General features: G+C 42.2%; 1 protein-coding gene across 1 annotated transcript in view; it reads right to left on the reverse strand.

Annotated features, from left to right (window-relative positions):
* The window catches only part of LRRC75A (leucine rich repeat containing 75A), a 405,228-nt gene extending 396,270 nt beyond the window's left edge, over positions 1-8,958 (reverse strand). Inside the window, exon 1 of the mRNA XM_056559114.1 lies at positions 7,892-8,958. Coding sequence (XP_056415089.1) covers positions 7,892-8,164 — 273 coding nt within the window. The 5' untranslated portion in view covers positions 8,165-8,958. The remainder of the gene's footprint in view (positions 1-7,891) is intronic.
* Between the last annotated feature and the right edge of the window lie 10,709 nt (positions 8,959-19,667).

The raw sequence follows: 19,667 nt of genomic DNA on the forward strand, positions 1-19,667 counted from the left end.
AAGATGAAGTACCAGAAAGCCTGCAAACAGTTTGCAAAAGTGAAGCCTGCAAAAGATTACTGTCCTGTGGCCCAAAAATACCAAGATAAACTTATTTGGTTCAGATGGTTTTGAGCATGTGTGGTGGCAACCAGGGGGAGAAGTACAAAGACAAGTGTGTCTTGCCTACAGTCAAACGTGGTGGTGGAAGTGTCATGGTCTTGACCTGCAAGAGTGCTTCTGGCACTGAGGAGCTACAGATCTTTGAGGGATCTGTGACATACTGAAGCAGAGCATGATCCTCTCCCTTCAGAGACTGGGCGGCATGGCAGTATTCCAACATGATAACTACCCCAAACACACCTCCAAGATGACCACTGGCTTGCTAAAGAAGCTGAGGGTAAAGGTGATGGACTATCTAAGCATGTCTCTAGACCTAAACCCTATTGAGCATCTGTGGGCCTTCCTCAAAGGTGGGGGAGCACAAGGTGTCTAACATCCACCGGCTCTGTGATGTCATCATGGACGAGTAGAAGAGGACTCCAATGGCAACCTGTGAAGCTTTGCCCAAGAGGCTTAAGGCAGTTCTGGGAAATAATATTGGCCACACAAAATATTGACAATGTACTCACTCATGGAAGATACTGTAGTATTGTCCTAAACCTGTACCTACAAAAGAATATTCAACCATCGGCCACTAGTAATGTATCTGCAGTATTAAAATGTATACAAATGGTACTGAGCTACAGTACCAGATACAACCAATGCACAAGAGCTATGGATCATCACCTGGGATCTCCAACAAGAGATCTTACACAAAAACATAAATGTATGTATACAACATAAAGTAACCATAAAATAACTATATAATGTGTGTCTATACTTAGTCTGAAATCTATATTCAGTGAATTAATCTTTTTTACAGTATTTTTACATAACTGTTTCTTTAGTGCATTGAGATGACTCCTTTGAAAAAACACTGACATATAATAGACTAAATGTAAACTCCGCTCTGCTGCACCGAAAACTAGCTGTGCTGCATCTGTACCATACACAACATGTGCGAATAGGGGTCAGGACTGGGAACAGAATGTCCTGGTCAGCAAGACACTATTACAATCACACTGACAAGGGTCTACAGCTGAACATACAAGTATCAATGTTTAACTATCCAATATTTTCTCCAACACACAGATGTTTTCACATTAACTTGGGGTCTATTCACATCTATGTCATCCGGCACGACAGAGTGCATGGATGAATCCCATTCACTTACATACCAATCATAGCTAAAATTGTTGTGCATGTATTGCCACACAAATGATTGCTCAATCATCATGCAACCCTTTACCTTTAGTATTCATTGGTCACACATCCCTTATTAGAAAGGGAGATAATGTCCTTGTGTAATAGGGTGATGGCGGTGGACAAAAAGGCTGATATTTCCCTGCATAATAGGCCCAGTGTTCAGCCGATAAACAAGCAAATGAATGGGCTGATCACATTGTTTTAGTTGGCCACATATCTACAAGTGGAATAGGGGATGTATGGACAAACAATGATGGAAGTAGAGGGCCAGATAAATGATCCAGTGATCATAATTAATCATGATGTGGCAACAGTCGATTCAAGGGCCTGTAGGTGTTATTAGTGTCATGGATGGTACTTGAAATAAAAAAGCACAAACGGATGTGCTCCGTAGTGTAACACCAGAGTGTAATCGGTAACGCTAAATGTAAACTGCGCTTACCGCGAGGAGTTGTACTACAGCCAAGTACAACAATGGAACAAGATGTTTCATCAAGGTGTCTCTGCAGCTTCTTCCCGCTGGGGTACAAACACGATAAGAGCAGACAATCTCCAGACAGCAAGGCGGGATGGATAGGAGCGCTGAGACAAGGTAGAGGTTTAAAATGGTTTATTTCCCATCATGCAACGCGTTTCACGGTTACCCGCTTCCTCAGGCATATGGATGGTACTTGGCTGCTCTCTCAACATTAAGTAGGCATTGCCACTACTTTTGTCCTCTGATGGAAATCACATGACACACTTATTTTCACATTCCAAATAGTGGTCTCTTACTTAAAGTATGCCCTTACAGATGCAGTACATTTTACACGCTTAGGCTGTAATGTTGAATAATGTCATCTAGACACATACCCACACATTGCACTGTCGGATACGAAAACTTTTGATATGTGGTAAAGCATGCAAAACCAATAGGTTTTGCAATTGCTTTCATTAGAAATTTTTCAGTATTTCATACTGAAAAAGCCAGCCAAACAACTGCCCCCCCTGCCTGCTTGGACCCATACTAGTCCTGCTGTGTCCATGCATCATCACCTATGTCATGGACACACCTCCTTGATTGACAGCTGTGAGCACAGGGCTCACATCTGGAGGAAAAATTCTCCCACTGTTCGCTTGTGTCCCGCTACTGTCAGTGAGGACAAGCTGGGAGTTGTAGTTTTGCTAATGCTAAGGGAGATGTGAGCAGACAGCATACTGAGGGAGGGGGCGGAGACCTGCACAGTGAGGCCACACCCCTTCCCTTTGAGAGGAATTCAGACTAGTGAGCTAAATTCAAAGTGTAATAAAAAAGTAAATAAAGGTGCTAGACACATAAAACATAGATGTACATGGTCAGGATTAGGTACTGAGTGACATATTTAAAAAAAACTTTGTTGGATCTGACGGGTACGCTTTAAAGAAAAAGAAAGTATAAAAGAAAAAGACTCTTCATGGGACTTAAAAAAGGTATTTTTTTTTTCAAATAAAGTACACTAAAATAACAATGAAATGCAAGAACATACACAAAATTATTTTCAATTAATCATTTTATAGCAGCTCCATAAACACATATTAAGAATCCCCCAACTCATAGTGACACCTACTGTTGTTATTATTATTATATTAATATTTTGTTAATTATGGTAAACAAAATTACAAAAAATCAAGATCCTTGGTAGAATTGCATTTTCATACATTCTTAAATAAAAAAAATGTCAAATATAAACTCGAAATTACATGTATCCCAAAATGATTTCTAAAACAATCTACAACTTGTCCCAGAAGAACTAAGACCTAAAGAGGTAAGGTAACATAAAAATAAAACAAAATTGTCAAAATGGTCTCATTCCTTAAGGGGTTAAAGACTTGGTGGTAAAAAACAAAAAGGAACATAATACCAGGAACGTCCCTTCACTTAATGAGAAGTTGTCCAGATTTATCAACACTCTAGCCGGGACTGTTTCTAGCGTTGCTTAAAAGCTGCTATGTGACATGTTTTATTTTAAATGTCACACGCTTCATGATAAATGTCTCTAATACTACAGACTTCTCGAAAATAGACACAGCGCTTTACGTCACCTCTGATCCGACATCCGCGTAACAGAAGAGCCTGTAGACATTACTCAGTTTAGATCCAAAACATCCCTCTCGCACCCTATCATAGTTTAGGACTGTAAAATTTCCATATACATTGTAATTGTTTGCTAAACACGCCACACAACACCTCAATAGGCCACTTTTACATGGTAGTATTTTGCCCACTATGGTGCATCAGTATGTCTAAGCCAAAAGTAGGCCCCAAACATGGAAGAAGTACTAATCTTTTATTATAACATTTTTTCCATGATAAGTTTTCTGTTTATGTTCCTGCTCCTGGTTTTGCATTAGCAAAATACTGACTAAAATAATGTATTGTGTAAGTGACCACAATGTAATACGTCACACTTCTGCATTTGCATTATGACTGCAAGTCCTGCCGCCATGGTGGATCTAATAACCTGAACTAACAGATTCATAGGAATCTATGAGGCTATAAGTTCAGGACATTAGACCAGTGGTAGGGCTAGGACCCGTAATATTAATGCAGAAATGTGGTCATTTTTTTACGTTTTTGTGAAACTTGCCTTAGGCCATTTGCATTTGTCTTGTATTTTTTTCTTGCACAGTACGGACCCTGAAATGGGTCAGAGGGCAAAGGACACAGTCGGGTACCAACGGACCCCATTCAGTTGAATGGGGTCTGTCGGGAATCTGGTAGTTTACCATAGAAAAAAAATTGTGCAAAACTGTGCTGAACTCCCATAGTTTTGACAGAATTGCCGACGGAGCTCCATATAGCGGAGCCCAATGGCGATGTAAAAGGGGCCTTAGTCTGTAGTTTTTTAATTAAAAGTCTGCAAGGCAATCCAACTTCCTTTTGCTGCAAGGTAGACGGCTTAAAAAGAATCCAGATGGTACTAAAGTAACCTGTATTCTATGGGCATTTTGTAACAATGCAAAGTCACTAAAAGCCTCTACAATATTGCCAGTACTGACCAGTAAAATGGGACTCCCAATGGGTCAGTCTTTCTGGTCAGGTCCCAAGTCTGACCACCCACCCAAACTAGTAAACAATGCCCTGACACTAGGATCTGGAGCACAGGCAGAATGGCCCGATGCTAGCTAACATCAGTACAATCTGTGTGTAGTCCGCTCTCCAGTGTTGCAGCGAGCTGTTTACCTCATTCCCTTATTGACTGGTTTTAGATGTTGTTTTTTGGTCAGTATTTAGTCAGGAGTGGGTCAAAAACTCAGAATTATGCAAACCCTTTCATTATTAAGTTTTTTTTTTCTGTGTAGGTCCCACTCCTGTTTTTGGCTGCAAATGCTGACAAGAATATCACAAGTGAACCCAGCCTATAGGTGCCCATGCACCTTCAGTAGCTGTCTGCCAAATGTTTGTTTGGCCAACAGCTATCTCTTCTGTTTACCCCATAGAAATGAACATTTGTCTTGGCCAACCATTCATGCATACTGATTAAGAATAGGGGATGTATGCCGCTGCCAGACACTTCTGTCGGCGGACAGTTTAAATCCAAATGCCCGACCATTCTCTTCAGGACATGCTCTCCCTAATGTGTATTCATTAATGTCTATCTTTACTGTTAATGTGGATTATTTTAATTCTGTGAGCTTCAAATAAAAAATAGGGCTCGAAAAAAGTGTCCAAATTTGTGGTTGCCCAGACATGAATTATAAGAGCTGAAGTTTCTTGCACACACTGAAGGCTTCTTTAATACATATGTCATGCAATCTAGTTATGCTGAGTAGACAGCTTCACGTTACCTAGTAACACCTATTTTATTAATGCACATCTCAATAAATGAGAATGCCACTAGTACGTTGTACAGACATGGAACAGGATGGGGCTATAAAAAGACACACAGTGATCCCTTAAGTGACAATGGCCTCAGGTTACAACAATATATTCAACAGACAACGTTCCTTCCTGGACTATTGTAACTTGAAACCATACTCAAGATACTATGCCAGAAATAGTCTGGATCCACAATATGTGTCAATGGCTGCAAGATCCCAATGATGAGATTTGGCATTTTACTGGTAAATCTCTTGTAATACCGAAGTGCATGCATTGACTGGCTGTCTGGTAGCGCCTCCCGACAGTACAGTAGGGTACTACATGCTCTGTTCTACTCCTTACTTGTGTCAGAATGAGCTGTTCCTTGTACATTGTGTGTTCTATACAGGACCCTGAAGATGCTCCTGTCCTCAATGTATAAAATATAATTACAGTATCCGGAAGCTCTTCCTGACTTTATATGTAAGGACTTGTTTCAGCTGTGTTAGTTATCTGCCTTTCTTTCCTTAATCTCGACAGTTTTTTTTATTTTGGGTTGACATTTTGGGGCCTTCAAAATCAAATATCAGTTGCCCATAGAATTCTGGTTGCAGATACAATATATTCAGGTTGCAGATACAATATATTCAACTTACAATTAACGCCCTGGAACCAATAATATTGTAACTTGAGGGACCATAGTATTAATAATAAATAATCACTATGTTCAACATACAAATGAAATAAATATTTATCACTGATCTTTATAAATAATAATAATAATAATAAAAAACAAATAAATAAATACAAGTTCTATCTCTTACTTTAAGAAAAATCCTGCAAATATGCAAATGGTTTTTAATTTATATTAGGGCTCCATGATAAACAAGTTCACTACTATCCCCACTGACTAGATATAGAGCACCAAGTATTCCTATGGGTCAAAAGAGCAAATTACATTTAAAAGGGGTATTCTGGTGAAATGTTTTATTTTTTAAATCAACTGGTGTGAGAAAGTTAAGCAGATTTGTAAATTACTTCTGTTTAAAAATCTTAATCCTTCCAGTACTTATCAGCTGCTGTATACTACAGAGGAAATTCTTTTCTTTTGTGATTTCTTTTCTGTCACAACCACAGTGCTCCCTGCCGACATCACTGTCCATGTCAGGAACTGTCCAGAGCAAGAGAGGTTTGCTATGGGGATTTGCTCCTACTCTGGACATGGACAGAGGGGGCAGCAGAGAGCACTGTGGTCAGACATAAAATAAATTCAATAAGAAAAGAACTTCCTCAGCACCTGGTAAGTACTGAAAAAATTAAGATTTTAAACAGAAGTAATTTACAAATCTGTTTAACTTTCTGGCATCAATTGATTAAAAAAAAAAAAAAAAAGTTTTCCTTTAAAAGAAATCTATCACCAGTCTCACCTGCACTAACCTGTCAGTACCTACAGATAGTGCCGGTGACACTGATGACAATGGTACTCACCTTGTCCCGGTCCGTGGCGGGGATCTCCTGTAATTTTCTCCAGTATCTTCACTCCGGGCACCGGCGGAGTTTAAGGACATAACCGCTGCTGTTCCCAGGACCTGGGACCCTGCAGAAAGCAGCTGCGGCTTGGAGCATGGGAGGAGCTTAATGACATCACTGCTGTTGCTCTATGCTGGGTCCCAGAAACAGCAGCGGTTACGTCATTAAGCTCCGCCCGTGCCCCAAGGCGGTTCCCGGAGCGAAGATACCGGAGAAGATTACAGGAGATCCCCGCCACGGACCGGGACAAGGTGAGTACCGTTGTCATCAGTGTCATCTGCACTACCTGTATATATCTCAAAATATTCAATATTACATTTTTTCACATCGCATGCCATCTCCCCGCCTTACGTTTGTATAAAAATCCCATCTGGTATTGTGCAATCACAGTATTATGTAATATTGCAAAGCAACTTTGTTTTTTGTTCTTTTCTAAAGCACAAATAAAATTTTTATGGACTGTGATATCACATAACTTTGCTAAGTAATACTACATGTGATTTAGCAGTGCCATCTTATATGATAGGTTGCTGACGTTTAACCTTTATGTTTTTTGCTCGCCGTGCTGCCGCTAGCTTTACCTTACATTGATGTGTGGTTGGAGACTAATGGATATAGCCATTGATTTTGGTTAAATCTAGTGAAAGTATTTTTTTTTCTCTTTAGCTCTTCACAAATTCACAAAAGTTATAGGATATACACAGTAGCATCTCAATAGGGATGTGTTGCCATTTAAGTGTTATACATTGGGACAAAGTTATTATGACTGTCTCTAATGCGCCAAATTTGCCACAGTGGTGCGCGATGTGTCACAGATTGCGCGCCACCTTGATAGACATGTTAGACACTTCTCTCTTCTTTACATCTCCTTCCAGTTGACAGACTTTAGAAGTATGCGCATCACAAAAAGTAGAAACACTACATTAGGTTAGTATAAACCAGTGTTTCCCAACCAGAGCTACCCACAGCTGTTGCCAAACTACAACTCCCAGCCTGCCCGGACAGCCTTCGGCTGTCCGGGCAGGCTGGAAGTTGTAGTTTTGCAACAGTTAGAGGCACCCTGGTTGGTATAAACTCTAAGTTCTAACTTTTTACAACTATTAAAATAACTTTATTTTGGACCTATCCATGAATCAAATGAAATACACACAGCATGTGCTATCACCATCTCACGGTATTAAGCGTATATATATTGAGTCACGTCTAGAGCCTGGTTATTATCAGGATTAGTGTGTCACGGCTGTCACCACTCACCTGTCTCAGGTGTCGCAGCAGCTCAGTGGCCTCCTCCTGTCTCCCTTGTTTAACCAGCAGCATCATGTCCTGGATCATCCTGATCCTCCTGTGATAAGGGGGTAGATTCGAGGATACGTTTTTTCCAAATTTATCCCCAGACTTCATCCCAAAAGACCAGAAGTCCCCTCTCTCCCTGGCAGGGGTGCTCCTCCGGGATCCGGGGGGGTGTTGCTGAGGGCTTTCCCCTCCAGCACTGGAAGCCTGGCAGACCTTGGTCTGCTTGGTGCCCATGATAGTAAGAATGATCCCTCAGGAGAGGCATCCGAAACGATCTCGGTGGGGGTCACACAGCAGAGCAAACGAGTGGACGGATGACCTCTTTATAGGAGGCAGTTCTGCATGCAACAGGTCAGTGATTAACAGAGCAAGTCACTCCAGCCATGGCATCACTTGAGAAGGGTAAGTGTCCTGCAGACACACTCGCAGTTCATATGGGAGATTCCATAATGCAACATTGTATCCAGCAGACACAGCTGGGAGTTCCTCTTCCTCCTCCTCTAGTGCACATCCAAAAAAGACAATAGCGTAGTACTGTGTTAGCCCCCAAAAAATCTACGTGATAGTGCTACTGTTTAGGAAACACAAAGCTGTCCCCACCTCCCAAGCCCCCTCCAGGCTACACAACTTTCTACCATACATGCAGAACAACAAAGAACAAAAGCGAAGGACACTAGAACACTACGGTCACCTGCGTAGATGTGTCCTGCCCCATGTCCATGTGTCTGCTCCACAATAAACTGTTGCACGTCCCTATGAAGCCCTAGGATCAGCAGCAGCAGAAGGATTTCTAATGACAGGGGGAGGGGGAAGGAGAGACACATCATTTGACACGCCAAAGTCTCAGCCTCTCAGCACAGACTCCCTGGCACTAGGAATCAATCCGATTAAAGTCTCAGGAGCCCAGGAGCCCATTGCTGCAACTTGCAGCTTACAGCCAAGGAGGGAGGGATAAGGGGGTTTCCTCTGGTTGCAGCCCAGGAGCTGGCAGGTAGCACTTGGGTGTCTATGAGCCTCTCCTGTAGCCAGCATCGCTTCCCATAGACTCAGGGAGAGGGGAGGCTGTGTCTCTTGTCAGGGAGAAGGCGTTTCCTATGTGAGGAGCTGGCCATTCTCATGCTAGGATGAGGTCTGCTGGGCATGTGCCAGGAAAAGCCCCTGTAGATCCATCACTGCTGAAACAGATGAAAACAGGAGCTTCCCCCCCCCCCCCCACCCCCCTAGAGCGGATGTCTAAGTTGTCAGTTCTTAAAGAAGCCTTAAATGGAAAAGCTTATAAAAGTGCAGCTTATCCATGGGCTTGTTGGTTTCTTATTCCCATTTAATGTATATGGGCTGCTTTCTTCTAAAAGACTGTACGCTCTGGCCAGCTCTGCCCACTTTGATGCCAGTTATTTGATTCAGAACCAGGCTGAACTCAATTGAAAGTGATTCAGGACCTCCCTCTTTGTGTGTTAGATCAGTGGCCCAAAATCATCTAACCCAGTGGTCTCAAACGGTGGCCCTCCAGATGTTGCAAAACTTCAACTCCCAGCATGCCCGGACAGCCGTTGGCTGTCCGGGCATGCTGGGAGTTGAAGTTTTGAAACATCTGGAGGGCCACAGTTTGATACCACTGATTTAACCCTTAGAAAAGACCAAGGGGTAATTCCGGTGAAATTTTTATTTTATTTTTTTAAATCAACTGATGCTAGAAAGTTAAACAGATTTGTAAATGACTTCTATTGAAAAATTATTAATCCTTCCAGTACTTATTAGTGGCTGTATACTACAGAGGAAATTCCTTTCTTTTGGGATTTCTTTTCTGTCACGACCACAGTGCTCCCTGCCGACACCTCTGTCCATGTCAGGAACTGTCCAGAGCAGGAGAAAATCCCCATACCAAACATATGCTGCTCTGGACAGTTCCTAAATTGGACAGAGGTGTCAGCACTGTGGTCGTGACAGAAAAGAAATCCCAAAAGAAAATAATTTTCTCTGTAGTGTACAGCCGCTAAGTACTGGAAGGATTAAGAATTTTTAATAGAAGTCATTTACAAATCTGTTTAACTTTCTGGCACCAGTTGATTTAAAAAAAAAAGTTTTTCACCGGAGTACCCCTTTTTAAATTCTAAATTCATAGAAGAATTGCCAGTTTTCACATGTTAGTGCCAGTTAGTTTAGTGCCCATTTCGGTGCCCAAAGACAAAATCGGATCATAATATTATGTGCCCAGTTTTCAAATGCCCATTCCTTTGCTAAATATTTATGTTGGGGGCGGCTTCCAACTATATTTATTTCAGGGCCCTTGATTTCATCGTGACTGATAAAAATACTAATAATAAATATTTATATAGTGCCAACATTACAGATCTGAGGTTTCATATACGGACGATACAAAATTACACACAAAACAACTTTGATGCCAGGTATTTCATTCAAAACCAGGCTGAACTCCATTGAATTTGATTAAGCCCCCCTCCCCCTCTCTGTGGGGCAGATTTATCAAAACCTGAGCAGAGGAAGAGCGGAGCAGTTGCCCATAGCAACCAATCAGATCGCTTCTTTTAAAAATGAAAGGAGCAATCTGATTGGTTGCTCTGGGCTCTTCCTCTGCACAGGTTTTGATAAATCTCTAACTGTGTGTTAAATCAGTGGCCAAAAATCATCTAACCCAGTGGTCTCAAACTGTGGCCCTCCAGATGTTACAAAACTTCAACTCCCAGCATGCCCGGACAGCCAACAGCTGAGACCACAGTTTGAGACCACTGGGTTAGATGATTTTGAGCCACTGATCTAACACACGGACAGGGAGGTCCTGAATCAAATTCCATTGAGTTCAGCCTGGTTCTGAATCAAATTCCTGGCATCAAAGTGGGCAAATGGACACTTTTTTACTTATTTGAGAGCTGTTTTCAAAGGGTTAAAAGGCTACTGCAGCCGAAATGAACTTATCTAGGATATTATCTAGGATATTATCTAGGATATGGAATAAGTAGCTGATTGTGGGGCGTCAGGCCGCTGGGCCCCCCCGTGATCTCGGGAATGGACCTCGGCTCTGAGTGAGGAGCATGAGGGGCAGTAGAGGGCACGCGCTCCATTCATTTCAATGGGAGATCCAAAGAGACCCCAGACCAGCACTCAGCAATCACTGGCGCTCCCATAGAAATGAAATGCGCTCCTCACTGAGTGAGACGAATCCCATCCCGGATATTGCGGGGGGGGGGGGGGGGGGGGTTTGGATCCCAGTGTCCTGACCGCCCGTGATCAGCTACTATTTCCTATCCTGTGGATAAATGACTTTGGACAACTGATCTGACACTGTCAATGCACAATGAGGAAGCCAATGTATGAAATTCAAATGGTTTTGGGTATAAAAAAATTTAAGTGGGCAGACAGGAACATTGTACTGATTTAAAAAAGTAACTGGAGCTTTCAAAGGGTTAAATGGTTTTGCTCCAATGGTCACACTAAACACACAAAAAGGGATATTGTGCATTGAAATCAGCTGAGTTCCGCCTGGCCAAGATGATTCTGGGCATAAAAATCTGGCATTAAAATGGGCAGACAGGCGCTTTTTGGTAATGTGACTAAGTGTGAATTTCAAAGGGTTAAATCTCCATTGCTATTTAAATGACTTTTTGTACTAGTTTGTATAGACAGAAGCAGTTTGGGTGAAGCTGATCCCAACTAAATATGATGCACAACACCCCTCTCTGTGTGTTCCCTATGGCCCTAGACCATTTGACCCTCTCTAAAAACACCATCTACTTATTAAAATAAATAAAACATGCCTGTCTGCCCATTTTAATACCAGTTTTTACTTTGCGATAGGAGAATCCCTTTTTGTGTGAGATCAGTGGGCCAAATCCATAACCCTTGTAAAACACCAGATACTTAATGAAATTTATTAAATGTGCCAGTCTACCCTCTTTGGTGCCAGTTCTTATGCCTAGAACCACTTTGGGCCAGGCTAATCTTAAAAAGATTATAACATGCAACATCCCTAAATCCATGTTTCCTATGTTTGATCAGTGGCCCAGAACCATTTAACCCATTAAGTACACCATTTGCTTATTCAAATCAGTAAAACATGCCTGCATGCCCATTTCAGTGCCAGTTCTCACATCTCAAACCACTTTGGGCCAGGCTGAAGTCAATGGAAATTGATTAAAAGGCATCATTCCCTGTGTGTTGGCAGTGTGAGATCGGTGGGGAATTTGTGTTGTTGTCTATATATTTTGGATAGAAAGATTCGGAATTTTAAAGCAATGAAGTAAAATCGAAGTTTTGAAGGAGGGAGAATTTCTTCTCTGGTATTATGTAATTTTTGGGTTCTGTCCATTCAGTACTGTTGAGCCAATTGGCGTTATTACTTATTCAAAACAGTTAAAAGTGCCCATCTGCCCACAGTGATTCCAGTTTTTATGTCCAGAACCTCTTTATGCTAGGCTGAATGTGATGGGTGTTCCCCTCTGTCTGTTGGCAGTGTAATATCAGTGGCCCAAAGTCATTTAACTCTTCGAAAACACCATTTTAAAGGGGTACTCCAGAGGGGGGAAAAATTAACTGGTGCCAAAAAGTTATTCAGATGTGTACATTACTTCTATTAAAAATGTTAATACTTCCAGTATTATCAGCTGCCGTATACTCCAGGAAGGAAGTTGTGTAGTTCTTTCCAGTCTGACCACAGTGCTCTCTGCTGCCACCTCTGTCCGTGTCATAAACTGTCCAGAGTAGGAGAGTTTTGCTAAATTCTGCAGAGAGGAGATAGAGAGAGGGAGAGAGCAAGACATAGGGACAGTTTGTGGTTAAAAAGATAGAGATACAGATCAGAAAGAGAGAGAAAGATAGATAGATAGATAGCAATCCAATGATTCCACAGCACACCAAAACGATTATTTCAAAAATAAACGGTGATTTTATTCCATATCCAGTGTTACAAATACGCTACGTTTCAGCAGCCTCTCGCCGCCATTTTCTCTTCTGGAATATAGATAGATAGATAGAAACATATTAGAAAGAGAGACCTTTTCTGTGTGGGAACAGGAGTCATTCCCCCATACAGGAGACCTATAAGGGCTCCATTACAGCAGATAAGGGGACATCCTTCTCACAGCCTCTGAAGGACTAATTTTTTGCCACCACAAATCCAAAACCTTTTTCAAGGCACATATCTGCAAATACCTGAAGTGTTCCTCAACCAGCTACAGTAGCCAGTGCCGTGATCTGTATCTAGCCTGTAGTTCTGTTGCATTTTATATAGTTCCACAGACACCGTCAGTACGCATTGTGCAGTAATCTCAGTCAGTCAAAAAAGCATGTTGATAGGTAATATGTATCTAGCCTGTAGTGTAAATAGAGGTCTGTTTCATTTCATATAGTTCTGCAAACACCGTCAGTACGCATTGTGCAGTAATCTCTGCCAGTCAAAAAGCATGTTGAAGTAATACGTATCTAGCCTGTAGTGTTAATACAGGTCTGTTGAATTTTATATAGTTCCCCAAACATTGTCAGTACTCACTGTGCTGTCATCTCTGGCATGCAAAAGCATGTTCCTCTGACATGTATCTGGCCTGTTAACACAGTTTTGTTGAATTTCATATTTTTCTGCAAATACCTTAAATCTTTCTAGTTGTGCACTTGCAAACACGCATTACAGTAAAAAGCTTGTGCATTCAAAACACATTAGGCTTGGTTTTATTAAACTTGCCTTATACGTACCTTGTTGTAAGATAAACACAGTTCAAAGCATTGAAACTTAAAGTTGACAAGTGGGTTGATGAAAAATCACCCAAAAAAGATAAAACAATCCTTTAAAAAATGTCTGGTAAAGGAATTGTCCATCTTAGAGGGTCTGTTTCCTCATCTCTGTTTTTGCTTCCCCCCTACTTCTACGCAGAAGGATAGTACTAGCCACAAAAGAGGAGTTGGGTCACGGTTAGCCTTTAGAGCGAGTTGCTGAGATGGGGGAAGGGGCTGCAATGGCCGAACATAGCACTAGTGGGACTGGTGGTTGTCGAGGGGAGGATTCTGGACAGCATCATGGTGGATGTGGTGCGGGGGAACAAGGAGGCCACAATCACACATCAGAAATGCTGACTGAGAGGAGTGGTGGGGATGATGAAGAGGAGTTCAAAGAAGAGGATGTCAGTAGGCTTTCTGGTCCGAGCAGCTCAGGAGCAAGTGACAGTGACACTGGTGCTAGATATCAAGGCTTGAGAAAAAAGCGTTCTAGAACAGGGGCACATTATGGTGTTGATATACTTAGCTATTTACGGTATCCTTGCATGTGGAAATACTTTATTATGTTACCAGATGAAGGAAATCAGGCACGGTGCCGTGTCTGCGGAGAGAAAGTGAGCCACAGGCAGGGTACAAATTTAAGATCTACATCAGCACCTCAAGTATCAAAAAGCCTGGGTAGAAGTCCACCAATGCCTGCTCTCTGCTGGCTACAGATAACCCTACCTCACCACCATCTGCTGTATGCTGGCTACTACTAGTAACACCAATCCACCATCACCCTACTTCCATCCAGACCAACACGTACACAACCCATCATCCCCAATAAAAGGGATCATTTTGGAACGCTTGGAAAAATACCTGCCGTCTTCTCCCGACTGTCTAATAGCCAGGCTTATTCCATAGGCAGCACATATCCGGGATTTGCCTCATCTGTGTCATGCCCTCCTCCTCCCCGATCCCATCAGTTATCCATTGGGAATCCATGTCCTCCAGACAACAGTATTCTCCCTCACAATAATAGTCCTCCAGACAACAATAGTCACCCCATTGTAGTGCGCATCAATTCCTACCTGGCCAAGTCCAAATTTGTTGCATTTACTTTTGCACCCACCCAGCAGCCATCCAGGGCTGCCGGCCAAAATGAAATTGACTTTTTGGCAAACCTGCTACTTGCCAGACTCCAGTGTCCTGTCTTGTCGACCTTATAATGTGGCTTTGAGGAGAGTGTTCAGTACAGCAGGCGGCGTGGTCACCCCATAGCGTCAAGATTGTCAGCCAGCAGTTTGAAAAAACTGACTTTTACTAAAAAGAATCAGGCATGGATCAGTGAGTAATTTAATCCTTCTGTGCCAGATGTCACTGATTAGGCAGTACTACCACCACCCCTGCTGGATGCTAGCGACATCAGTCCACCACACCACCTCAAGCTGTACGCTAGTGATATCAGTCCGTAATCTCATGCTGTATGCTAATGATATTGGTCCAACATCTCGTGCTGTATGCTATAAACATCTGTCTTCCATCTCATGCTGTACACTATTAACATCAGTCAGCCACCACCTGCTGTATGTGGGATACTACTAGTAACACCAATCCACTATCACCCTACTTCCAGCAAGGCTTACACATACACAACCAATCATCCCCAGAAAAGGGATCATTTTTTTCAGCTTTTCATACAAAAGCTAAGGGAGTAAAGGAACACACCAATGTCAGGTTACAGATAACTGTCTTTACTGAGCAGGGTGCAGCTAGTATTACACAGACAGTATGGTGCAGAATGAGAGGAGCCCTTTTGCCTTTCTGGGACTTGTGGTCCTTTCATCAAATGAATGGATACTGACTTGAAAGACTTTTAGATTGATCCTGGTAGCTAGGGTTCTGTCAAGGTCTTGTAGCTTTCTCCACCAGGGCATGACTTTCCATCGTGCAGGTGATCTTTGCAGAATGGCCAGATAGAATAGATTTGATCTGGGCCTTCCCTTGAGGCTTCTACACACAACACACCTTAACCACACTGTGGCTCAGACTAAACTAGACTGGGGCAACTCCTCCCTCACTACACTATATGGGGAAGAATTTAGGGGTTCCCATTGGCAGGCAGGGTCACATGGAGTACACTACTCCTCTGCTTAAAGGCACAGTAACACATACAACATACATCAGAATAACAACTAAATAATTATAAAAATATATAAATTTTTTACTAAAGTGCAAAACAAATGTGGCAAGAAGTCCTTCAGTGGGCCCAACACCTATGCTGCTACTCTGCCCAAAGCAATCCGAAGCCACAGGACAGCCTCGGCTGCTGTGACACCACATATAGGACACAAAAGCATGGTCTACCACACTGTTGCATCCAAATGTAGCCGGTACAATACAATTGGTCTATCAAAGTCTATGGGCGTGATGCGAGTATGCAGCAGTATATGTCGCAATACCTTTTTTTGACAGTACTCCATGGTGGTGGGGTCTGACACATGATGTGAACCCTGCCTTACCTGGTCATTGTTAATGACTCTGTGTAATTGAAAAAAAAATGAAGTAATTTGGACTGAAAAATATTGTGCTATTGCTAAAAAATGAAAATGCCTTCTCAATAATTCCATGAAGGGGAACAGCGGGATTTTAATTCAGGACCTCAATCTGAATGAAGGAATAATCCATCCCCATGTGTGATCTGAGCCTTATGTCTCTCTCGCTGAATAGGAATAGTAGAAAGGAGGGCAGACTTTGATCTCCTGCCTTGGAGAGGGAAGCGACTGCTGCTGCCACCTCTGACATAGATACACGCCATGATGTGGCAGTCACACTTTCCCTACGCAAACCGTAAGTGACACCTTCTGGGGCTGTCTGCGCAGCACCAGGGATGTGCAGGATGCAGTAAAAAAAAAAACTGTTTATCTGCTTGCAAATAAAATGACAATAATATAAAGCCGTAATCATCCATGTGATGCTATAGAGCACGTTTCTTAATTTATGTTGCCATTGAGGCTCACTATTTAGAGGGTGGGGGTCCTGCATGGTCACTTCCGACATTTGTAGCTAGAGCCTCTGATAGGATATAGCATGGGGCGGATATAATTGGTGCTGACTTTTTAATGACCAGACCTCATCTCTTTTTTTTTTTCTGTGCGTATTTCCCAAAAAAACACCACAACGGTCCCCATGGAGTTTTTTCATTGAAAAAACACTGCGGCCAGATGTTAGCTGTAAATCAATGAGAAATCGCAGATTTTTTTTTCCACTTTGCGTTTTTAAGTTTTGCAAAGTCGCAGCATGTTGAGCCTAAGGTGTTTTTTCCCTGAAATTGTGGCATTTTTCTCCCATAGAAGTCTGTGGGAGTAAAAAAAACACCAAGAAAAATGACACGTGGGTTTTAACTTTGGCGCTTTTGCAGGTGGTTTTTATTCTTTTTTGGACTTTAGTGATCCAAAAAAGTGATGGAGATTCCTTTTTTAATAAAATTTCATAGGGTACCATTAAAAAAATAAAATAAAAGATGCAGTAGTGATGGAAAAAATTGTTTCTAACAAAATTAATTTTTTTATAATGAAATTTGTATTAATTTTTAAAACAGGAATCAATTTATGTGGGCGGGCAGGGCACTAAAATGTAGCTGCCAATAATAAAAATGTGTATGTTTTTCACTTTAAAAAAAAAAACATTTTTTAGGTAGTACTACTGCTCCCAGCATGGAACACACTGTTCCATGATGGGAGTAGTAGTACCTTCACTAATTGACAGATCGCCCCAGGTGTCACTTCTGAAACTTGTTGTGATCCTCCTGTATAATGTATCGATGTGGCCAGCAGCTCTTCTATGGTCCCCTGCACTGACGTATATATATACACCTATTCATATTTCCCGCAGAGAGCTGTGATTGGCTGGATGGGTCCAGTCAATCACAACTCTCTGTGGGAAATATGAATAGGTGTATATATACGTCGATGCAGGGGACTATAGAAGAGCGTCCGGCCGCATCTATACATTATACAGGAGGATCGCAACGGGTGTCAGGAGTGACATCCACTGCGATCTTTCCTTAACTGCAGGTACTACTGCTCCCAACACACTCTGCTCCCAGCACATTCTGCTCCATGCTGAGAGCTGTAATACCTGCATTAAAAGACAGATCGCAACAGGTGTCAGAAGTGACACTCACTGCAATCTGTCTATTAATCAGGTACTACAGCTCCCAGCATGGAGCAGAGTGTGCTCTATGTTGGGAGCAGTAGTACCTGTAGTTATGGACAGATCACAGCGGGTGTCACCCCTGACACCCGCTGCTATCGTCCTTCATCCTTCATCCCTGAGCTGCGGAGCGACTTTCTCCTACGCTCGCCTCTCTGCTCTGTACTCCGGCCGGCCACTCACCATTCATATTTCGCGCTGAGAGGGGGATTGGCTGCCACCATCCGGCCAATCCCCACTCTGGGCGGAAAATATGAATGAGTGATGTGAATTTCTATTCACATCACTAGCCAGCCCAGAGTATAGTGCAGAGATGTATAGAGCCGCTCCGCATCTCTGCTATATTATGAATGATTGCATCGGGTGTCAGGAGTGAAACCCGGGGCGATCTGTCTATTAGTACAGGAACTACTACTCCCATCCTGGAACAGTGTGTTTCATGCTGGGCGTAGTAGTACTACCTAAAAACTATTTTTAAGAAAAGAAAAGTGAAAAACACACACACACACACTTAATTTTTATTATTGCCGGCAACATTTTTTAGTGCCCTGCCTGCCCACATAAATTGATCCCTGTTTAACCCCTTAAGGACTCAGGGTCTTTCAGTTTTTGCACTTTCGTTTTTTCCTCCTTACCTTTTAAAAATCATAACCCTTTCAATTTTCCACCTAAAAATCCACATTATGGCTTATTTTTTACGTCACCAATTCTACTTTGCAGTGACATTAGTCATTTTACCCAAAAATTCACGGCGAAACGGGAAACAAAATCATTGTGCTACAAAGTCGAAGAAAAAAACTCAATTTTGTAACTTTTGGGGGGTTCCGTTTCTATGCAGTGCATATTTCGGTAAAAATGACACCTTATCATTATTCTGTAGGTCCATACGGTTAAAATGATGCCCTTCTTATATAGGTTTGATTTTGTCATACTTCTGGAAAAAATCATAACTACATGCAGGAAAATGTATATGTTTAAAAATGTCATCTTCTGACCCCTATAACTTTTTTATTTTTCCACGTAAAGGACGGTATGAGGACTCATTTTTTGCGCCGTGATCTGAAGTTTTTATCGGTATGATTTTTGTTTTTATCGGACTTTTGATCACTTTTTATTCATTTTTTAATGGTATAAAAAGTGACCAAAAAGACGCTTTTTTGGACTTTGGAATTTTTTTGCGCGTACGCCATTGACCGTGCAGTTTAATTAATGATATATTTTTATAGTTCGGACATTTATGCACGCGGCGATACCACATATGTTTATTTTTTATTTACACTGTTTTTTTTTTTTATGGGCAAAGGGGGGTGATTCAATCTTTTATTAGGGAAGGGGTTAAATTACCTTTATTAACACTTTTTTTTTACTTTTTTTTTGCAATTTTATAGGTCCCATTTGGGCCCATAACACTGCACACACTGATCTCTCATGCTGATCACTGGCGTGTATTAACAAGTTTGTGATTAGTGTTATCGGCGCTTGACTGCTCCTGCCTGGATCTCAGGCACGGAGCAGTCATTCGTCGATAGGACACCGAGGAGGCAGGTAAGGGCCCTCCTGGTGTCCTGTAAGCTGTTCGGGATGCCGCCATTTCACCGCGGCGGTCCCGAACAGCCCGACTGAGCAGCCGGGTCACTTTCACTTTCACTTCAAACGCGGCGGTCAGCTTTGATCGCCGTGTCTGAAGGGTTAATACAGGGCATCACCGTGATCGGTGATGTACTGTATTAGCCGCGGGTCTCGGCTGCTGATAGCCGCCGGGACCGACCCGATATGATGCGGGGACACCGCGTGACCCCGCGGCATATCGCGGGAG

Source organism: Hyla sarda, chromosome 2 (assembly GCF_029499605.1).
Source record: "Hyla sarda isolate aHylSar1 chromosome 2, aHylSar1.hap1, whole genome shotgun sequence".
Classification (NCBI taxonomy): Eukaryota; Metazoa; Chordata; class Amphibia; order Anura; family Hylidae; genus Hyla; species Hyla sarda.